At 45.5% G+C, this 20,201-nt stretch overlaps 1 protein-coding gene across 1 annotated transcript; it reads right to left on the bottom strand.

The window, feature by feature from the left end:
• Positions 1-1,911: 1,911 nt before the first annotated feature.
• Positions 1,912-2,828, bottom strand: tcima (transcriptional and immune response regulator a). The gene has a single exon (XM_052068401.1). The coding sequence runs from the start codon at positions 2,726-2,728 to the stop codon at positions 2,426-2,428; it is 303 nt and encodes a 100-aa protein (XP_051924361.1). The 5' UTR covers positions 2,729-2,828; the 3' UTR covers positions 1,912-2,425.
• Between the last annotated feature and the right edge of the window lie 17,373 nt (positions 2,829-20,201).

Below are 20,201 nucleotides of genomic sequence, written 5' to 3'. Positions count from 1 at the left end.
CAAATGATGATCTGTCAGTTATAAAGCACTTTTCTACCTCGGGTCCTCAAAGCGCTTTACACTGTTACCTCAGTCACTTTTTGATGACGCGGCATCAGGAGCAACTGAGGGGTTCAGTACCTTGCTCAAAGACACGGTCACAGTGGCCAGGGATCAAACCACCCACCTCTGCGTTGGGAATCGACCTCTCTACCACTGAGTCATGCCACCCCCAATCTATCTTAAAAAGCATTCATTCATTCATTCATTCATTCATTCATTCATTCATTCATTCATCTTCCGTACCGCTTGATCCTCACTAGGGTCCGCGGGGGGTGCTGGAGCCTATCCCAGCTGTCTTCGGGCAGTAGGCGGGGGACACCCTGAATCGGTTGCCAGCCAATCGCAGGGCACACGGAAACGAACAACCATTCGCACTCACACTCACACCTAGGGACAATTTAGAGTGTTCAATCAGCCTGACACGCATGGTTTTGGAATGTGGGAGGAAACCGGAGCACCCGGAGAAAACCCACGCAGGCCCGGGGAGAACATGCAAACTCCACACAGGGAGGCCGGAACTGGAATCGAACCCGGTACCTCTGCACTGTGAAGCCGACGTGCTAACCACTGGACTACCGGGCCGCCCTTCTTCAACAGCGATGTATCTTTAATTTTGGTTTGCCTTGCATCATTTCCTCATACAGTAAGTCATCTGTGATGTGTCATAGAGGAGATAAGACTGTCGCTGATGAGTTCCTGCCTGATCTGTGTTTCAGCCCGGCACTCTCCAGTAAACTGTATGCCCCGGCACGTGAGAGACACACCAGTGCAGTGGTGTCATGTGGGACAGCCCAAGGAACTGGTTTGAGCCAGTACAGTGACTGAAAGCAAGCAGATTAGGAGACAGCCACTCTAACCATCTTTATGTCAGCTGCAAAGCCTGCTGTTGATGCCGTGTACCTGCTGATGAAAAGCTATAGCACCCACCAAAAACATCTGAGGTAGCAGTAAACGTACAATAAGCTCGCAGTATCGAAAAGTCATTTCTGATTCTGTTGAGAGAGATAAATCGGAAGGTAAACAAGCAAAGCACGGACATGTCTAAAGCCTGTAATGCCACTTTAGCAGGTTCTTATCTCGAGAGGAGGGATGATTAAAAAGACGCCAGCACAAACGCACAGCGCAGAGGGATCGCTCTCACCCTCCCCAGCCTGATCTGAACTGGTTCTCGCCGGTCTGATGTAGCGCGTGGCTGTTTGAGGGAAACCCATGGAGGCTTAATTACATCCTTCTCTGAGTAATGTTCACCCACCAATGGGCCTGTCTCACCAGAACAAAGAGCAGAATGCAAACAAGAAATGTGCCAACCACACACTTTATGAAGAAAGACATTTGGGCTTGGTGAGCTGACTCAACATTAAATATCAACTAATATTTGCCCTCAGCTCTGAGAGACATGCCTCATCAAAAATCAGTCGTCTGACTTTCACTTTTAAATAATGATGAGTAACAAATACTGCCAATAGCTTATAGGAAGAATGTGGGAACAGATATTCTATTTGAATTCAATTCGGAGTAATTGTGATGCCCCTTTTGCATATATTTTTCCTTAATTTCTCACAATTTAAAAAAATATGTTTAAAATATTGTTTTTTTTTCAACTTGCTAAGCTATAATTATTTTCTATCATTATTGTTGCTTTAGGGGTGCAATGACTTGTCACTTGCACTTTTTCCTCACTGCAGGTGTCTCTTACTTATCATGTTTATAGTTTCGAATACAAGGTACGGTTGTACCTTTTTGGCCATTAAAGTGACCTTGAAGCACGGCAGTTATTCTCGTTTTGCATATCAATATCGCCACCGGGTATCCTTGATATGGGAGTCCAAATTGCTGGTTCATAATACAATACACGGGACAAAGCAGAGATGAACTTTTGTAAATAAAGCAATTTATTAAAAGGGATAAGGAATGGGACACAGCATTCATGAAAAACATAGTGCTCTCATACATGAGAGTCACATTTTGAGCCACCTCAGTGACAGTGTTCATCTTGGAAGTAGGCATGTGTTCAGGACAGGCATCCATGAAGGTTCTTCTTGTGGCACGAAAAGTCTCACACAGTCTCACCAGCACCTCCTTCGTGTGCTGCTTCTTCACAGGTGGAGCATCCGCATGGCTGAATTCAGGTCTCAGGAAAGTCGTTTGATGTCCATCGTTGCTCCCGTCATCTTATGCGCTCCCATCTGGTCACGGCGGGACTCGCCATCACCTCCGACGCTTGCAACGTGATCTTGCCGGCGGCCATTTGCAAGCCCATCATCGTCCCAGGCGAGCCGCCGCACTTGCAGCGCTCGAGTCCCATTGGGAGCGTCGTCACGCGTGGTTTCGGGCTCCGAGTCGAGCCGAGTGAAAGACGACCCAGGCGGCCATATCAGCGCCGTCAGCGGAGTTTGAGCATTTGCCGGAGCATGCCTGCGATCTGGAGGAACTTGTCCTTCTTCCTCTGCTTCAGAGCCATCAGCGCCCGCGCCGTCTCCTCCGGGTCGTGCGAGTAGGAGAAGATGCTCCTCACCCGCTCCTCTGCTTTCATGTCGCCTGTCTTCTGGAAGAGCCTGGTCAGGGCGTCTTGGCTCACGTTGTCGAAAATGTTGGCCACGGCTTTCTTGCGGTGGGCCGTGGCAAACTTGTTGCCGTGGACGGAAGGGCTGACACGGCGGCAGTCTGAAGACGCGTACGCGGACATGTCGTCTCTCGGTTGGCGTGGCTCTAAGGCTGAGAGAGGCTAGTCGCGCTCTTGCGTGGCTTGTGAGGCTGAGTGAGCGCCGGAGAGCTGAACCTGCGCCTATTTATGCTGCTGCTGTGGGAGGATCCCTCCGCAGCCGGCGATGACGTCAGCCGTCGTGAAGCAGAGAAAGGAGGACGTTTCAACTCCAGTCAACGGCAGACGTCAACACGCGGCTGCTCCTTGTTGTTTTTGTTCAACAAAGGAACAGGCGAGTGTGATGAAACTTAACGCGTACCGAAAAACCTCATTTTCACTTCATTTTAGATGAATTGAAGGGCAATTAGGCACCACCATTAAAATCTATCTATCTATCTATCTATCTATCTATCTATCTATCTATCTATCTATCTATCTATCTATCTATCTATCTATCTATCTATCTATCTATCTATCTATCTATCTATCTATCTATCTATCTATCTATCTATCTATCTATCTATCTATCTATCTATCTATCTATCTATCTATCTATCTATCTATCTATCTATCTATCTATCTATCTATCTATCCATCGATATATTTATTTATTTGATGACGAATTTAGGTGATAAAACCATCGGGTTGTCTAGCTCAACGGAGCACTTTCACTTTTGATGGGATTGTCAGACTACACTTTGTATTGCTGACCTTGGTGCAGCACCGTTACATTTACTCAGAAAATCACTAATTTTGATCAATAAATCGTTCCCAGTTTATAAAGAAGAAGAAAGTTACACGCTATTTATGTAATTATTTCATTTTAGTGTTTGGTTAGTTGAGTAACAGGGTTGTGTGTATGTTAAGAGACACAACTTCAGAGCAGAAACCTGTGACAGTAACATCGCATGCTTAGAAAATTGGAAAGCTTGTTCAGGAATCTCAAAATGTCATCATTACAATAAAATGAAAGAACACACATCGCACATACAGTACACTGTGTATAATACAATCAAATGAAAATCAACTGATCGTATGCCACAGGGGTTCTTCATCTTCTTCTCCTTTCGGCGTGTCTCTTTTCAGGGGTTGCCACAGCAAGTCTTTAATTTCCATCTTTCACTGTTCTCTGCATCCTCTACTCTTACTCCAAATACCTGCATGTCTTCTCTCACGGAATCCATGAATCTCTTCTTTGGCCTTCCTCACTATCTCCTACCTGGTAGCTCCATCTCGAGAATTCTTCTACCAATGTATCCACTGTCCTTCCTCTGTACATGTACAAACCATCTCAGTCTGGCCTCTCAAACTTTTTCTCCAAACGTTCCTGTCTGAGTTGTCTGTCTGATGACCTCATTTCTGATCCATCCTTGTCACTCCTAAGGAGAATCGCAGCATCTTTAACTCAGCCACCTTTAACTCTGCCTCCTGTCTTTTGCCAATTGCTATTGTCTCTAGACCGTGTACATCATGGCTGGTTTCACAACTGTTCTGTAAACTTTTCACTTCATGAACCAAGAATTTGTGTACATACATTTGCGGAGAGCTCAGTTAAAAAATGTATTTTACAAAGATGGCAATGTTCTGTTCAAGGAATTTAGAAACTCAACGATGTGAGAAAAGTATTATTTTTACCATCTTACCATATCATTGTTATGGTTGATGTTTTACAGTACGGTAGAACTGCATTGTAACATCCGAAGAGTTAACTTTCCCCCATAGTGCAGACAAATATAAAGGTATTTGAGGTGACAACATATTTTAGTGTTCAGTGTAGAAATGTACTACATCATACTCAGAGTTGTTTGTAATATCTTGCGGCTTGTGCATATCTTGAATAGCTCACTTTTATAAATACCAAAAACAGCTGTTGGTTTGATGCAGTGAAGTTCTGCGTCGCTGAAAACCAACACTTTAGGATCATCTGACTGAAGGTATTGTTAAAATAATACTGCTCTGGTTGTCTCAATTGACCCAATAGAAATGTGCCAAAATACAAAAGATGCGCTTCTACATCGCTGTTAATGCAAGGCAGCAATCTTATAAATAAATTGTGAATTCACATATGTTGCCAGATGGCAGAATTTCTAGTCTTGGACCTTGTGGAGCTGCACTTACTCATTGAATAATAAGACATATATGAGGCTAAAGCCAATTATTTTTGGCTTTTTGTTTGTTAGTTTTGATTCACAGGTTTCCAGTATTTTTACTTTCTGGAATTCTATTCATTCTACTGTAACTTCAAAAGTGCACATTTTGGTGGTATTAGATAGTGTAGTTCTACTGTAAATTATTTCTTTTAAAATTTGTGCCATCTTTATAATGGTACTATTTGCACATCTTTCCATGTTGTTGTAGCCAGTGAAGAGGATGTTTAACTAGCAGGAAGAGCTACACAATGTCATTTTTCTGTGTGTGTGTGTGTGTGTGTGTGTGAGTGTAGTATTGTATGCATTGTTGTTATTGTGCTCTCAAGACAACATTTTAAGGAGGATAAAAATCAAACATGTATAAAAAAAATGTGTCATATGTAGTCTACACACAATTATTACTGAAAGTGTGTTTATTTATTTGTGTGGGTTCCCAAAAATTGACACTCTTGATCAGGGGTGCCCATTAGGTAGATCCTGATCTATCGGTAGATCTAAGACAGGTCCCAAGTAGATCCGAGGAGTGTCGAGGAGAAAAAGAACATTTGTGTCTTTGTACATGTTAGTAATATATTTTTTTGCATATATGCACTGCACACTAATCATCTTATCAGTCTCATTTTTACAAAAAAAAAAATTGCGCTCCATCTTTTATCGTCATGATTCTCATTCAGAGTTTGCTTCGTGTACAATTCACCGAGGGCACGAGAAAAGAACAGGACTCTTGGAGGGCCCAGGGAAGCACTTTAAAACAGTACGTGTGAGCTACGATAGTTAACAGGCTGCAAAAATGTGTCGCATGCCTCAGTTTCAGGCTGTTTCTCATCACGGCGTACGCGCGTGTGTGCGTGTGCGTGTGTGCGCATGCCGGTAAGGGTAGATCCCGGGAGGTTAGTTGATCGAAAAGTAGATCTTCGGTCCAAAAAGTTTGGGCACCCCTGCTCTAGATTGAATCAGCATTTTCTGGACTATTTCTGGAAAAAAATATTGGGATTGCAACCTATTTTCTTCAAATGGGAGGGTCTTGAGTTGTATTTACTTCCAACCTTAACCTGAGGCCATATGCTATCTGGCTGATCTTAGCTGGTGAACTAGAGAGGACCTGTCATTGTCAAATCTGGAACAAAACCGTTGGGTATTAGGCTAAATGTTTGTTTCATTTTTTTTTTTTATGGAAATGCAATCACTCTTTGCCCTCTCACATCCTGAGTGCCTTATAAGGGAAAAGAAAGTCCTCCATCCCAATGGTGGTAAGTGACTCAGGAAGTATATTTTTTCCTGTGAGTGCAGCCCAGTGAAGGTCATACGCAGTATGCCCGGCATGTGGCATTGACTGCTTGGTGGAACAATGAGCCAGGAATCCTTGCTGGGTTTCAAGTCAACTTGGATCCAGCTCTTCCTGGCCAGCATAATTTCCAAGTCTGTGTGAACAATGCGTCGCCACAGGATATCTGACTGTCTACAGGTGGCATGGCTGGAGACATGAAATGTCAATGCAGTTCTTCCAAAAAAAAAGTGTTGGCTGCATATTTATGACCTCCAAGCTGTCCCCGGGCGCGCAAGGCACGAGCAATGCACAATGAGACTTGAGCGGGAGGACGGAAGCCAGAGCCTTGAGATGTCGACCCTATTCTCCTGTAGATACCAAGCGTTCGTTCTTAATCTTAACAAAAGCGTCACAAAACTTAAACAAGGGCTGAGGCTGTGTCCATTTTTGTCCCCTCGGAGGCAGATTCTCAGGAGAGAGGAGATTCACTCCCTTGTGCAGAGATCAAAACCTCCTCTGCATTGGTTTAAATTTAGCTGCTATGGCCTAAACAACACTGACAGATGTACCGAAAATAGAGTTAGGGTAACTGATAAAGGCTTAGACTTAGAACATCTTCATTTGATAAGAAGTACAGCAGATTTCGATGCTCTGAATGGACTATGAGACATGACCCTGCAGTTGGACAAGCAACCGAAATCTTATCTAACACAGCAATTATGAACGTTTTTATAGTTTGCAGTGTTTGATGAGGTGCACAGTTCATTCAACCCAGTACTCCAAATGAGACAGACAGACAGATTGATTTAAAAAAATAATAATAATCGATGTTCGTAGCTTGACCTGCCCTTTGACAGAAGCACAGGCGAATGCACCTCATTTTCAAACTAAAACTTCTTTCATACTGTGATGATCAATAAAATATTTTTTATTCTGTCACCCAGAGCGGTTAGGTACTAAAGCTACTTCTTCCAGCTCTCCCCGGGGGATCCCGAGGCGTTCCCAGGCCAGCTGGGTGACGTAGTCTCTCCAGCGTGTCCTGGGTCTTCCTCGGGGTCTCCTCCCGGTGGGACATGCCCGGAACACCTCACCAGGGAGGCGCTCAGGAGGCATCCGAATCAGATGCCCAAGCCACCTCATCTGGCTCCTCTCGATGTGGAGGAGAAGCGGCTCGACTCTGAGTCCCTCTCGGATGACCGAGCTCCTCACCTTATCTCTAAGGGAGAGCCCGGACACCCTGCGGAGAAAACTCATTTCGGCCGCTTGTATCCGGGATCTCGTTCTTTCGGTCACGACCCATAGCTCGTGACCATAGATGAGGGTTGGGACGTAGATCGACCGGTAAATTGAGAGCTTCGCCCTTTGGCTCAGCTCCTTCTTCACCACGACAGACCGATACAACGTCCGCATCACAGCAGATGCTGCACCGATCCGCCTGTCGATCTCCCGCTCCCTCCTGCCCCCACTCGTGAACAAGACCCCAAGATACTTGAACTCCTCCACTTGGGGCAAGATCTCCTCCCCGACCCGGAGGGGGCACTCCACCCTTTTCCGACTGAGGACCATGGTTTCAGATTTGGAGGTGCTGATTTTCATCCCAACCGCTTCACACTCGGCTGCGAAACGCTCCAATGAGAGTTGGAGAGCCCCGTTTGAAGGAGCCAACAGCACCACATCATCTGCAAAAAGCAGGGATGCAATACTGAGGCCCCCAAAACGGACCCATTCAACGGGGCTCGACTTCCTGATAGACCCTCCTCTCCAGCACTCCTGAATAGACCTTACCAGGGAGGCTGAGGAGTGTGATCCCTCTGTAGTTGGAACACACCCTCCGGTCCCCCTTTTTAAAAAGAGGGACTACCACCCCGGTCTGCCAATCCAGAGGCACTCTCCCTGTTGACCACGCGATGTTGCAGAGGCGTGTCAACCAGGACAGCCCCACAACATCCAGAGCCTTGAGGAACTCCGGGCGGATCTCATCCACCCCTGGGGCCCTGCCACCGAGGAGCTTTTTAACCACATCGGTGACTTCAACCACAGAGATAGGAGAGCCCACCTCAGAGTCCCCGGGCTCTGCTTCCTCCAAGGAAGGCGTGTTGGTGGAGTTGAGGAGGTCTTCGAAGTACTCTGCCCACCGGTTCACAACGTCCCGAGTCGAAGTCAGCAGCGCCCCATCCCCACTGTACACAGTGTTAGTGGTGCACTGCTTCCCCCTCCTGAGACGTCGGATGGTGGACCAGAATTTCCTCGAAGCCGTCCGGAAGTCGGCTCCATGGCCTCACCGAACTCTTCCCACGTTCGGGTTTTTGCCTCGGCGACCACCGAAGCCGCGGTCCGCTTGGCCAGTCGATACCCGTCAGCTGCCTCTGGGGTCCCACAGGCCATAAAGGCTCGATAGGACTCCTTTTTCAGCTTGACGGCATCCCTTACTGCTGGTGTCCACCAGCGAGTACGGGGGTTGCCGCCACGACAGGCACCAACCACCTTACGGCCACAACTCAGATTGGCCGCCTCAACAATAGAGGCACGGAACATGGTCCACTCGGGCTCAATGTCCCCCGCCTCCCCCGGAACATGGGAAAAGCTCTGTCGAAGGTGGGAGTTGAAACTCCTTCTGACAGGGGATTCCGCCAGACGCTCCCAACAAACCCTCACGATACGTTTGGGTCTGCCAGGACGGACTGGCATCTTCCCCCACCATCGGAGCCTACTCACCACCAGGTGGTGATCAGTTGACAGCTCCGCCCCTCTCTTCACCCGAGTGTCCAGAACATGCCGCCGCAAATCCGATGACACAACTACAAAGTCGATCATCCAACTGCGGCCTAGGGTGTCCTGGTGCCAAGTGCACATATGGACACCCTTATGTTTGAACAAGGTGTTCGTTATGGACAATCCGTGGCGAGCACAGAAGTCCAATAACAAAACACCACTCAAGTTCTGATCGGGGGGGCCGTTCCTCCCAATCACGCCCCTCCAAGTCTCACTGTCATTGCCCACGTGAGCCCCCAGCAGAACAAGGGAGTCCCCAGCAGGAGTACTCTCCAGCACACCCTCCAAGGACTCCAAAAAGGGTGGGTATTCTGAGCTGCTGTTTGGTGCATATGCACAGACAACAGTCAGGACCCGTCCACCCACCGGAAGGCGGAGGGAGGCAACCCTCTCGTCTACCGGTGTGAACCCCAATGTACAGGCACTGAGCCGGGGGGCAATGAGTATGCCCACACCTGCTCTGCGCCTCTCACCGTGAGCAACTCCAGAGTGGAAGAGAGTCCAACCCCTCTCGAGAGAACTGGTACCAGAACCCAAGCTGTGTGTGGAGGCAAGTCCGACTATATCCAGTCGGAAATTCTCTGCCTCACACACCAGCTCGGGCTCCTTCCCTGCCAGAGAGGTGACATTCCATGTCCCAAGAGCTAGCTTCTGCAGCCGAGGATCGGACCGCCAGGGTCCCCGTCTTTGGCTGCCGCCCAGCTCACATAGCACCCGACCCCTTTGGCCCCTCTCATGGGTGGTGAGCCCATGGGAAGGGGGACCCACGTTGCCTCTTCGGGCTGTGCCCGGCCGGGCCCCATGGGTGTAGGCCCGGCCACCAGGCGCTTGCCAACGAGCCCCACCTCCAGGCCTGGCTCCAGAGTGGGGCCCCGGTGACCCGCGTCCGGGCAAGGGAAACCTTGGTCCATATATTGTAGTCATCATAAGGGTCTATGAGCCATGCTTTGTCTGGCCCCTCACCTAGAACCTGTTTGCCATGGGTGACCCTGCCAGGGGCATAAAGCCCCAGACAACTTAGCTCCTAGGATCATTGGGACACGCAAACCCCTCCACCACGGTAAGGTGACGGCTCACGGAGGGGTATATATATATATATAAAATAAAATTATTTTGGGCGTTTTTTTTGCCTATTCTGTTCCCATGTTTGTGTTGCAACTCAACCTTTGGGCAAATTCATACCTTGTACTGCATAAACATTCCTACTACTACAGTACTACTACTGTGTATTATGCTTTTGTTTAAAAAAAAAAGAGAGAACCTCTCAAGTCAGTGAATTAATGATTTTATTTTTTTCCTTTCTCAGTCCCCCCACCAGATACCGGGCAACCCCCCACCCCCCGCACCCCCCTCCCACCCCTCCCATTAGTCCCAGGAGAGAAAACATCCTGAAGATAGTTCACACTTTAAATGTAAAAATTAAGTTGCATATGGATCTGACATTTACATAATGATCAACCTCAGTGATGTGCGCGGCTCATCAAGGGGCCACTTTGAAGGAGCAAGTGTATTTGCATTTTGTAATAAAATTAATAAAAGTAATTTAATAAGAGGACTGTGCTCATGTACTGTATATTTGAAGCTGTTTTATTGTTGAAAAGTGAGTGAGCTGGCCTTTGTTTAAGCATTGCCTAGCAGTGCTTCCTGCCAAACACATGCACGGAACGGTCGATGGATTTTCCAACCAGCATATGTCAAATGAAAACAAATTATTCAAAATGTAGCTCACCATTAGAATGAGTGCAGTTGTTGTGAGCTGCACTTTCAAACACTCACCAAGCCACCAGTGCAAGTCAGCAGCCACTCGGGCACGCAGCCATCACCGGTGGAGCATACAAGCAACAAATTGAATCAAAAGGTGTAATGTGGATTTTCACCTTTAAGAGGTGCTAGACCTTAGTACAGTCTCCAGAGGGAAGATGCCAAAAGACGCTACGGTCTCGGGGAGAATACGCATATGGCGAAATTTGACAGGGGAAGCCCTCTTTTGAATGTCGCTCCATCCAGAGTGTGTACATTTCTTCAACATGCAAAAACTTAATAGGAGAATCTGCAAAGGCAAAAAAGTGCACAGCAGCGCGTCTTTTCTGACTCAAGCATACAAGAGAATCTGCTCCGAAATGCAGAGTGAGCTGGTGATATCTGTTGAAGACTTTGGCTACGTTTATATGATGACGATCTGAACAGAAGACGTAAAAGTGGTGCTCGGCTCCACTTTTGCGTTACGGTGATGCAAGAGTGTGTGACATTCTCTTGTGTATTCGTGCCAGGCGGCTAGGTGGTGCTGTGATGTAACTCTGACATATCTCCTTTCCCTTTTGGGGTTAAAGGAAAAGAATGTTTGCACTGTGTTTATAACTAACTCCCTTCAAGGCCTTACTGGAATATGTTACATGCAATAAACAACGAGTGCGTCCGTCTGGCCAATGTCCGCTGATGTCATCGAAGCACAGGAAAGGTCATTTGGGTGCAACAATCGCTCTGAAAGTATTTTTGCATGCGTATTTTAGGAGATCAATCGCAACTCCTCTTGAGAATCCTGACTTTACATGGTCTCAGAAAATCTTCCCCCTCCCACACATTTTCTATTCTCAAAAATATGGATGTCATTGTTTTGGAGGAGAAAACACCACAATATGGTGAATTTCAAATAAATAAACATTTCAGAAGCAGATTTCAGCCTTCTGTATCAAGCAGAGTTCATGTTTCCTCTGTTCTCAAATTGTCCCCCGTTCACTCGAGCTACCAACAGCCTGGTAGGGACTGACCCGTGCGTGCAGATTAAATGACTGAACGCTGAGCCCGTATAGACAAACAGGCACGGCCACAGGCATTATCACGCTGAACTGGTTCAATCCGGCTACCGCTTGCTTTGCGGCTGGTTGCACCGCGTGCGGCCCGAGGCCAAACGTAATGTTTCTCTGTCCATGCGATGGTTCTCGCACCGTGCCAGAAACAGCGGGTCTCTCTGAATCAGGTGGATCATATTAAGGTCACTGTTGTAAAAGATGATTTTGAGGGCCCGTTACAGGCCCCGTGGTTGATATTCAACCAAAGACATTTCAAACAGCTTGAATGAATAAACACGCTTGGATCAGATCTTATGTCATCAACAAACGATGTTAGTAAGAATTCTATACACTGAACAGCCCCAACGCTGTGACCTCTTGCACCAAATTGGGATATACAAAAACAACAACAGTCGCATATATCTGGCGTCAACAAAGACACGAACATTTAGATTTGGTTGGCACTGTCAATATGAGTCATTTCTATACAGATTGAGGTACAGAAAACTGTATTCAACAGTAGTTTGCCGTAATATAGGACTGTACTGAATTGTAAAGACGGGGGTCTAATGAAATGAGGTCATCAAAATTCAATATCATCATATAAAAAAAATATACTGGGGAAGTGATCATAATCTACCATTTTGGCTGCGCATAACTTTTCTTCTTGTGCTGTTTGCGCACAAAAAGGTCATCTGTAAAAAAATACCTGGCGTGCAAGTACTGTAGGTGGTTCAGTGCATGCATGACTGAGTGCTTCACAACCATGGCACCAGGAAGGTTGAGCGCAACGCTTTTGTCATACTGAATGTCTCCAAGGTCACGTGGTTCAAAATTTGGCCAAGTCTTTTGGAAAATCCCAGAAGAGCTTGTTTCAGCAAACATTAAAACATTTATGTGGCTTCTGTATATCTTGTCAAAGTCACCGATACTGTCAATTGTTTGAGTTAAGGTAAATAGTTTACTTGAATACTTGGTAGAATGGTAAAAAAATAAATAAATAAAAACAAAAATCGTATGAGGCGCCCTTGGCAATGTGTTTAGGTGAAATGGAGTCTATCGCAAATGACAAAAGTGGTAACGTAAATGTACTCACACTCTGTACTGAGGGTCTTTACGAATTTGTTTCCTGTTTTTAAGTTTCTTAGTGACTGTTGATTTACTGTCAGTTCCACACAAGCCATTCCGATAACTTGGCACAAGAAACTGCACACAAAATAGTTTGCAAGTTTTAGTGCTCATAGTGAACCAAAGTTGTATGTTGGAGTTTTATCCTGGCAAAACGTGTTCTCATAGCTTTGCTAACTTTCTGAAGTTGAATTAAGTCTCACACACACACACACACACACACACACACACACACACACACACACACACACACACAAAAACGGCGAGATTATCTGATAACAAAATAAACCTTCCCTCTATGGGATTTTTCAGATTCAGACTGAGAATTAAATGGCAGAATGTTCTGAGGCTGGCACAAGACAACCAATTCCTCTTATCTGGGAAATATCTTGTAACTTTGAATCTGTTGCCATTTTCGTTACTGCTTCCTTGTTCAGTCGTATAGATAGCTGATATCCCCATTTGCTATGCCTTCAAAGTCCCCAAGTTCTCAACCAATCGAGAGCTCACCCGCTGTTGGCTTTACCCTTCTCCAGCTACATCTTGTTTACATTGCGTCGTCATCCGCGGACGATGATGACAAGGTGGATGACCAAGAAAGGAGTCGAAAGTACAGTTCTTACTACTGAAATGTATATACTACTGAATGTATGAACTTAGCTTGAGTACAAAGTCTTTGTCGTTTGTTACTTGCTGCCACTGGCGAGAGGCGGGCTACACCCCTGAGCAAAGGTGACCTGGACTGGACAACCAGCCGATTGCACATGCTTTGTCCGGCCAGCATCGTGACATTTAAGCATGTTCAAAAATGAGATGCCAGCATTTACCGTATGTCATTCAGGATTCAAACTCATTCTTTGTTGTTCTACCAATAACGATGGTCAATGTATTGTGCATTTATAGGTTGTTTCAACAGTACTTTCATTGTTTTCTTTGGCACTATTTTGAAATACGATCATCCAAGTTCGACCTCCATCTTGTCACGGATAGAATTTGATCTCAGTACAAGTAATGTTGCCGCATAGAAAGTTGGTGTTTTCTTTCTTCATTTTTTAACAAAATGACATCATCAACAATTGACCAAGGTTGCATTTGACAACATTTGTAGTCATTTTTAGAAGATGTGTGTGAAGGTGTATCAGTAGACATTTCGAGACTTGTAACTGGAAACAATCCCAAAGTGGAGTTCAAAACCGAGCTGCGTCTCCACTGATGGATGTGCGCAAGATCTATACAAAGACAACATAGAACAAAGAAGCATGAAGTGATGAGGCCTGGTCAGGCGCCAAGCAAAGGAAAGTGCTGGAGCCAGTCGTAAGCAGCCCCATTGTTCATCGTGGCAGGAGGGCCAGGTCACGCAAGGATGAGGATCATCACCAACGAGTCATCAGTGATTATTTCATGGTTATGAAAGCAATACACACCGAGTCTGCTTTCTTTGGCTTGCTTATAACAATGAGAAAAGACTTCTGTGGTGAAAGGTAAGACAATCTTTTGGTGACAAAGTGCTTAGGGGAGGATTCTGTTACTGTACCTTAGTGCTATTGCCGGATGAGTGGGGGAAGGTTGGGTGTAAAGAAGAATAGATTGAGAATTATTCTGTACCATATCATTGACTGTTTACATAACAAAAAAACTCCTCAAAGTATTATCCCTGCAACAATCTCAAGAGAACTCAAATGACTATCATCCCCAACTATATGCATCCATCCATTATCTGAATTGCTTATCTTCACCAGGGTCGCGGGCGTGCTGGAGCCGATCCCAGCCGTCTTTGGGCAGGAGGCGGGAGACACCCTGAACCGGTTGCCAGCCAATCACAGGGCACACAGAGACGAACAACCATCCGAGCTCACACTCACACATAGGGACAATTTACAGTGGCAAATTAACCTACTGTGCATGTTTTTGGAATGTGGGAGGAAACTGGAGTAACTGGAGAAAACCCACGCAGGCACGGCGTACCCCCGCGTACCACGCCCACTACACCCCTGGCGCAGAGTTTCATTCCCTCTCAGTTCACATTTTGTGCTGAGCTGTTGCGAAATGAGGAAGAGGGGGAAGGATTGAAGGAGATTTTGGTTTTTCAGCGACTCGATTATAAAGGAGTATTTGGGACATACTGCAAAAAAAAAAAGAAAAAAAACAGCATCAAGAAAGATTTTATATTATTAAAAATGACTGCGATTGGCTGGCAACCGATTCAGGGTGTCCTCCGCCTACTGCCCGAAGACAGCTGGGATAGGCTCCAGCACCCCCCGCGACCCTAGTGAGGATCAAGCGGCTCAGAAGATGAATGAATGAATGAATGAATGAATATTATTAAAAATGGATTTCATTTAATGAGTTTAGGTGAGCATTGTTGAGGATTTTGTCATGTCTCAATAGTAGAAGTTGCACAAACAATGAAAAGATTCAAAGCGTCATCATTATCATCAGTATGATCAGTTTCAAGACGCTGTGCAAAATCGACGTCGTTCCTACGACAGAACAACGCAGCAACGACATTTTAAACAATATTTCAAGATTAATACAGTACGGCATATAGCATGTCTCTTTTGAGAGAGACAGTGACTACTGTTCTCACACTATTTCAGATGGTTCCAAAGGATGTTTTAAATTCTTCTCATAATACACCAACTGAAGTCTCACACTTTTGTAATTTTTTTTTCTTTTCAGTCTGCTGCAAAAGATGTGCGACTATTAATCGTCTTGAAACTAAATGGTGTAAGAGGAAGTCTAGCAGCTGGTCTTTCAGGAAATTCTATGAGCTCAGAAAGGTTTAGTAGTGCTTAGTGTGCTGACTCGGAGGTGGAACTGAGAATCTCAGCTAGCGTCAGACTGAAGCTGGTTCAAACCGGTATGCTGGTTAGAGAAGCTTGTGAGACTAAGAAGTAACCTCTGCTTTGATGAATCATATGCTAGACGTGTAAGGTTGTATTGGGATTGTAAACAGTGACAATTAAATACAATTAGCGGAACTCTCGTTTAAGCTTTGCTTTCTGAACGCAGAATATCTGACAGCAACCGAAAGGAGATAAGTGGAGCGTACGGAGTAACTGATAAATCGAGACAAATTGCTCTTGTGAATATATAACTGCGACTTAAACATCCAAGTCAACCGTTGGTCCGGCTTGGGCCTCTGACAACACAGTAAATGACAGCAACAGAAAGGCGAGTGGCAGAGGAGAGAGAGAGAAGGGAGTGAGTGATAAAGAGGCAACACTGAAATGAGGTCAACAGTCACTCCGTCGCTGTTACTGAGCGCAGGCTGCAATAGTAACAAGGTTCTAGAGATCAAAATGTAGCAAGTAAGCCCGTCTTTTTCATGATCATCCCCTCCAGTATGATGCAGCGGCACGTGGCTTATTAAACATCGTCCACGTGTGTGGCATCGTCTCACAGTGAGAGCTTTCTCGGGACTGCGGTAAGAAATGTTTGACAGTCCATGGGCTTTTTTTCCTCTATAATTTTTCTATTCAACACAGGATGAATACCAAATAAGACATTTTAAGGAAGCCACTTGCAATGAGGTGAGGGTGGATTTTGCAACAAATGGTGTCTGTTCTGTGCCCAGAGATTCTAACAAGAACAAAGAATGTTTCAATGACACATTTTCACGGGATGGTTACAACCTTCCCCAGACAGCTGGGAGCCTTGTTTTTTGTGTGTCTTTGCTGTGTAATTATTTACACTGAAGTCTTCAACCTTCACCGTCATCAATGGTATACATTTTGTGATTGTCAAGCTGCCTTCCAAACAGAAAGATTGATGATAAGCACTGAGCGAGTTACTTCAATAAAGCCTTCGCTTTAAAAAAAAAACTGTCCGTTTTTTTCTTTATACATTCCATCTTTGAAAAATAGTTGTTCATCTATATATATATTGCGCGTCGTCCCGCACGCGGTCTGTCCTTCCGTCTGTCCCTTTTCAAAACGTACCTACTTCACCGCGCCGCTGCGCGCCGCCACTGCGCGCTGCCACTGCGCCGCTCAGGCAGTGGCTCACTACGATCGCGCGGGCATTTTAGCGAAAAAATGTTGTCTACCCACAAGCATTGCAATGAAATTGTTAGTTATTTAGTAGAGCTAAACATCTCTTTATTTTCGCGATAAGCAATGAAGATGAACAAAAAGTTGAACCAAGCAACAACACTTTTGTGGGCCGAAGGCCCACCTTACCAGCCTTCCGCAGGAACTAGCTGATGAGCCGCCCGGAGGACGGCGAACCAGCTAGTCTATATTATATGTGCCTTGCAATTGGCCGCAGTCTTTGGGATATTTCTGATTTAATCCTTGCCCCTGGCATTCATTCATTCATCTTCCGAGCCGCTTGATCCTCACTAGGGTCGCGGGGGGTGCTGGAGCCTATCCCAGCTGTCTTCGGGCAGTAGGCGGGGGACACCCTGAATCGGTTGCCAGCCAATCGCAGGGCACACAGAAACAAACAACCATTCACACTCACACTCACACCTAGGGACAATTTAGAGTGTTCAATCAGCCTGCCATGCATATTTTTGGAATGTGTGAGGAAACCGGAGCACCCGGAGAAAACCCACGCAGGCCCGGGGAGAGCATGCAAACTCCACACAGGGAGGCCGGAGCTGGAACCGAACCCGGTATCTCTGCACTGTGAAGCCGACGTGCTAACCACTGGGCTACCGGGCCGCCCTCCCCTGGCAAGGATTACATTTAAATCAGATTTAAATAGTAAAGAGCTTTTTTTTAAACTGTTCTGGAAATAAAGTTGTCTTGAAATATCTGCCTGGAGTGGGATAGGCTTTGCTAATTTGTAAAAGCTACAAATCATTGTCAGTCAAAAGGTGAAATGAGACTTTGTCCCTCCCTCCTGTATTGTGGCAGCCCTCCAAAAAAGCACAGTACTGTAATTAGCCATTGCATCAAATTTCACAATGGCACCCTTGGGCATTTACAAAGGTGCGTGACGGGACAGGAAACCCATATATTGACACTGGTCCCATCGACAATAAACTAATTTTAAATGCACCCAAATCAAGTTGGTTTGTTTTTGATTCAAGTCCAATGTCCTAAAGCTTTTATCAGAGCGGTGAAAAAGAAAATGCAGAAAAATAGTTTGCATTAAACAGGCTACATTTGGATTATATAAGCACTCGCTAGCCCCAATATAATCATACTGACCTAGATCATCGCCTGCAGGCTTTTTATTTTTCCACATCGACTTCACATTCATCATTGATCACTATGGCCAGAACAGGCAGGAGTTAATGACCTTTACTGTCCTTGGCTTGACCGAATCATCCCAAGCGTTTCCATCTATACAGAGGTACTTCCAGGCATTTAGGACCCCATGAAAAAGTCTCCCTTTGGGCCCCAGTACAGGCCCCGCGTCAATATGAGCCGCCAGAACCGTCGTTACATTTATTCCCTCCCCATATGTATCTATATTTGTAATCTAATCCTAGTCACATTTTCCCACAATGTCAGGTCATTGTCGCTCCGCCTAAGCTTGCAGGCAGGAATGGTAGCAAGACAGCAGACATTATCCGCATCACCCGAATGCAAATACAAAGGAATGCTCTCATTCCTCTTTCTCGCTGCGTAACTGAAAACAGGCGGACACTCCTCCCTAGTGGCGATATTGTGTAATACAAACTATTTTACATGACTATGTCCAAGTACAGTACTGTACTGCACACAGTTAACATTTTGCCAATGCGTTTGAATTATTCTGTTGGGATAGAATAAAATCAGTCTTTATTGTCTTTAGTTGCTGCTGAAGTGAGCTGCAAACTCTTCCCATTTTGCATCAAATACCCCGCTGGGAACATTTATCAGGTTATAAAAACTTTTTTGCTTCTCATTTTTGACGCTTTGTTGAAGGTGGTTTGGTAGCCTTTGAATATTTTAACTTCAAACGTATGTTTTGCCACGTCCTTTCAGCAGCATTTTCTTTTTAGTTGTTTTGTTTCATCTGATCGTCATGGTGGTCTGTATTTTATTTTATTTTTTAATAGTCAACATTGTAATCACAAGAAGAGGGTCAAATATCTTTTGGGGTTTCTGTTTGAATGCGAATAAAATTAGCGGTCACTTCAGATGGCGCTTCTTAAAGGCGTCTTCGGGAATGTGCCTGAGTATAAAACAATTTGTGCTGAAAAAAATACCAAAATGATCCTCAAGTTGCTTTGAGAACTATGTTGAGTGACATTCATGCAATTAAAATCTTAAAACTCAGCTTCAAATGAGCTTCTGATCGATTATCAACATGCAAGTTAAAATCCCCTAGAATAATCCATCCATCCATCCATCCATTTTTCGATCCGCTTATGGTCACAAGGAGGATGCTGGAGCCTATCCCAGCTGTCTTTGGGCAGTAGGCGGGGGACACCCTGAACCGGCCGCCAGCCAATCGCAGGGCACACACCGACGAACAACCATCCACGCCCACACTCACATGTCGGGACAATTTAGAGTGTCCAATGAGCCTGCCGTGCATGTTTTTAGAATGTGGGAGGAAGCCGAAGTACTCGGAGAAAACCCACGCAGGCCCGGGGAGAAGATGCAAACTCCACACCGGGAGGACGGAGCTGGAATTGAACTCAGTACCTCTGCACTGTGAAGTCGACGTGCTAACCACCTGGCCCACCGGGCCGCCCCCCTAGAATAGTGACTTGGCTATATTTGTTATCGATACAGTATTTGCGAAAAATCCGGGATACATGACGAACGGTCCTGAGGATGCCCATGTCTGACTTTTAAGGAATATTAAGGAAAGGAATTTAGATGTGATGAAATTGACGTCCCAGCCGTCTTCGGGATAGGCTCCAGCACCCCCCGCGACCCTAGTGAGGACTAAGCGGTTCAGAAAATGGATGGATGGATGGATGGATGAAATTGACGTACTGTAAGTGAGTTGAAGCCAAAGCAGCATTTTTTATTTGACCACAATGTGGTGTCTACATGACACCAATGTCATTCTTTCGTTAGGTCATGTCCTCCACATGAGGGAATGAATGCATGTCAATAAATCTCTGTGTTTTATGATTGTGTAAATAAGCTGAAAAACAACCAATAAAACCACCCTTAGATATCATAAAACTGGAGTGTCAAGCGATGTCTCTGTCTTAGGACCTTTGAAGTTTTCTTATTTGCAGGCTTGTCATCGTTGGGCAGTCGCCGATACAAATGTTTATAGTGCAAATACACGGCACTGTTAAATTCCAGTGTCTGTCTGGCGGTCGGAGAGAAAAACAAGCAAAACACTGAGAGAAAAATCTGACAGTTGGTAGAATCATCAACCAACTGGATAAAGATCAAAGCAGCACTCTGTGCGAGCAATATCCTGCACACACACAAATGTTCTGATTTATCCAAGACTGCGGTAAAGGGAACAGACGCATTGACCGTATTGTCTTCTGTCGCCTTTTT

Source organism: Hippocampus zosterae, chromosome 6 (assembly GCF_025434085.1).
Source record: "Hippocampus zosterae strain Florida chromosome 6, ASM2543408v3, whole genome shotgun sequence".
NCBI classification, from domain to species: Eukaryota; Metazoa; Chordata; class Actinopteri; order Syngnathiformes; family Syngnathidae; genus Hippocampus; species Hippocampus zosterae.
This window is presented reverse-complemented; position numbering and strand designations above follow the sequence as displayed.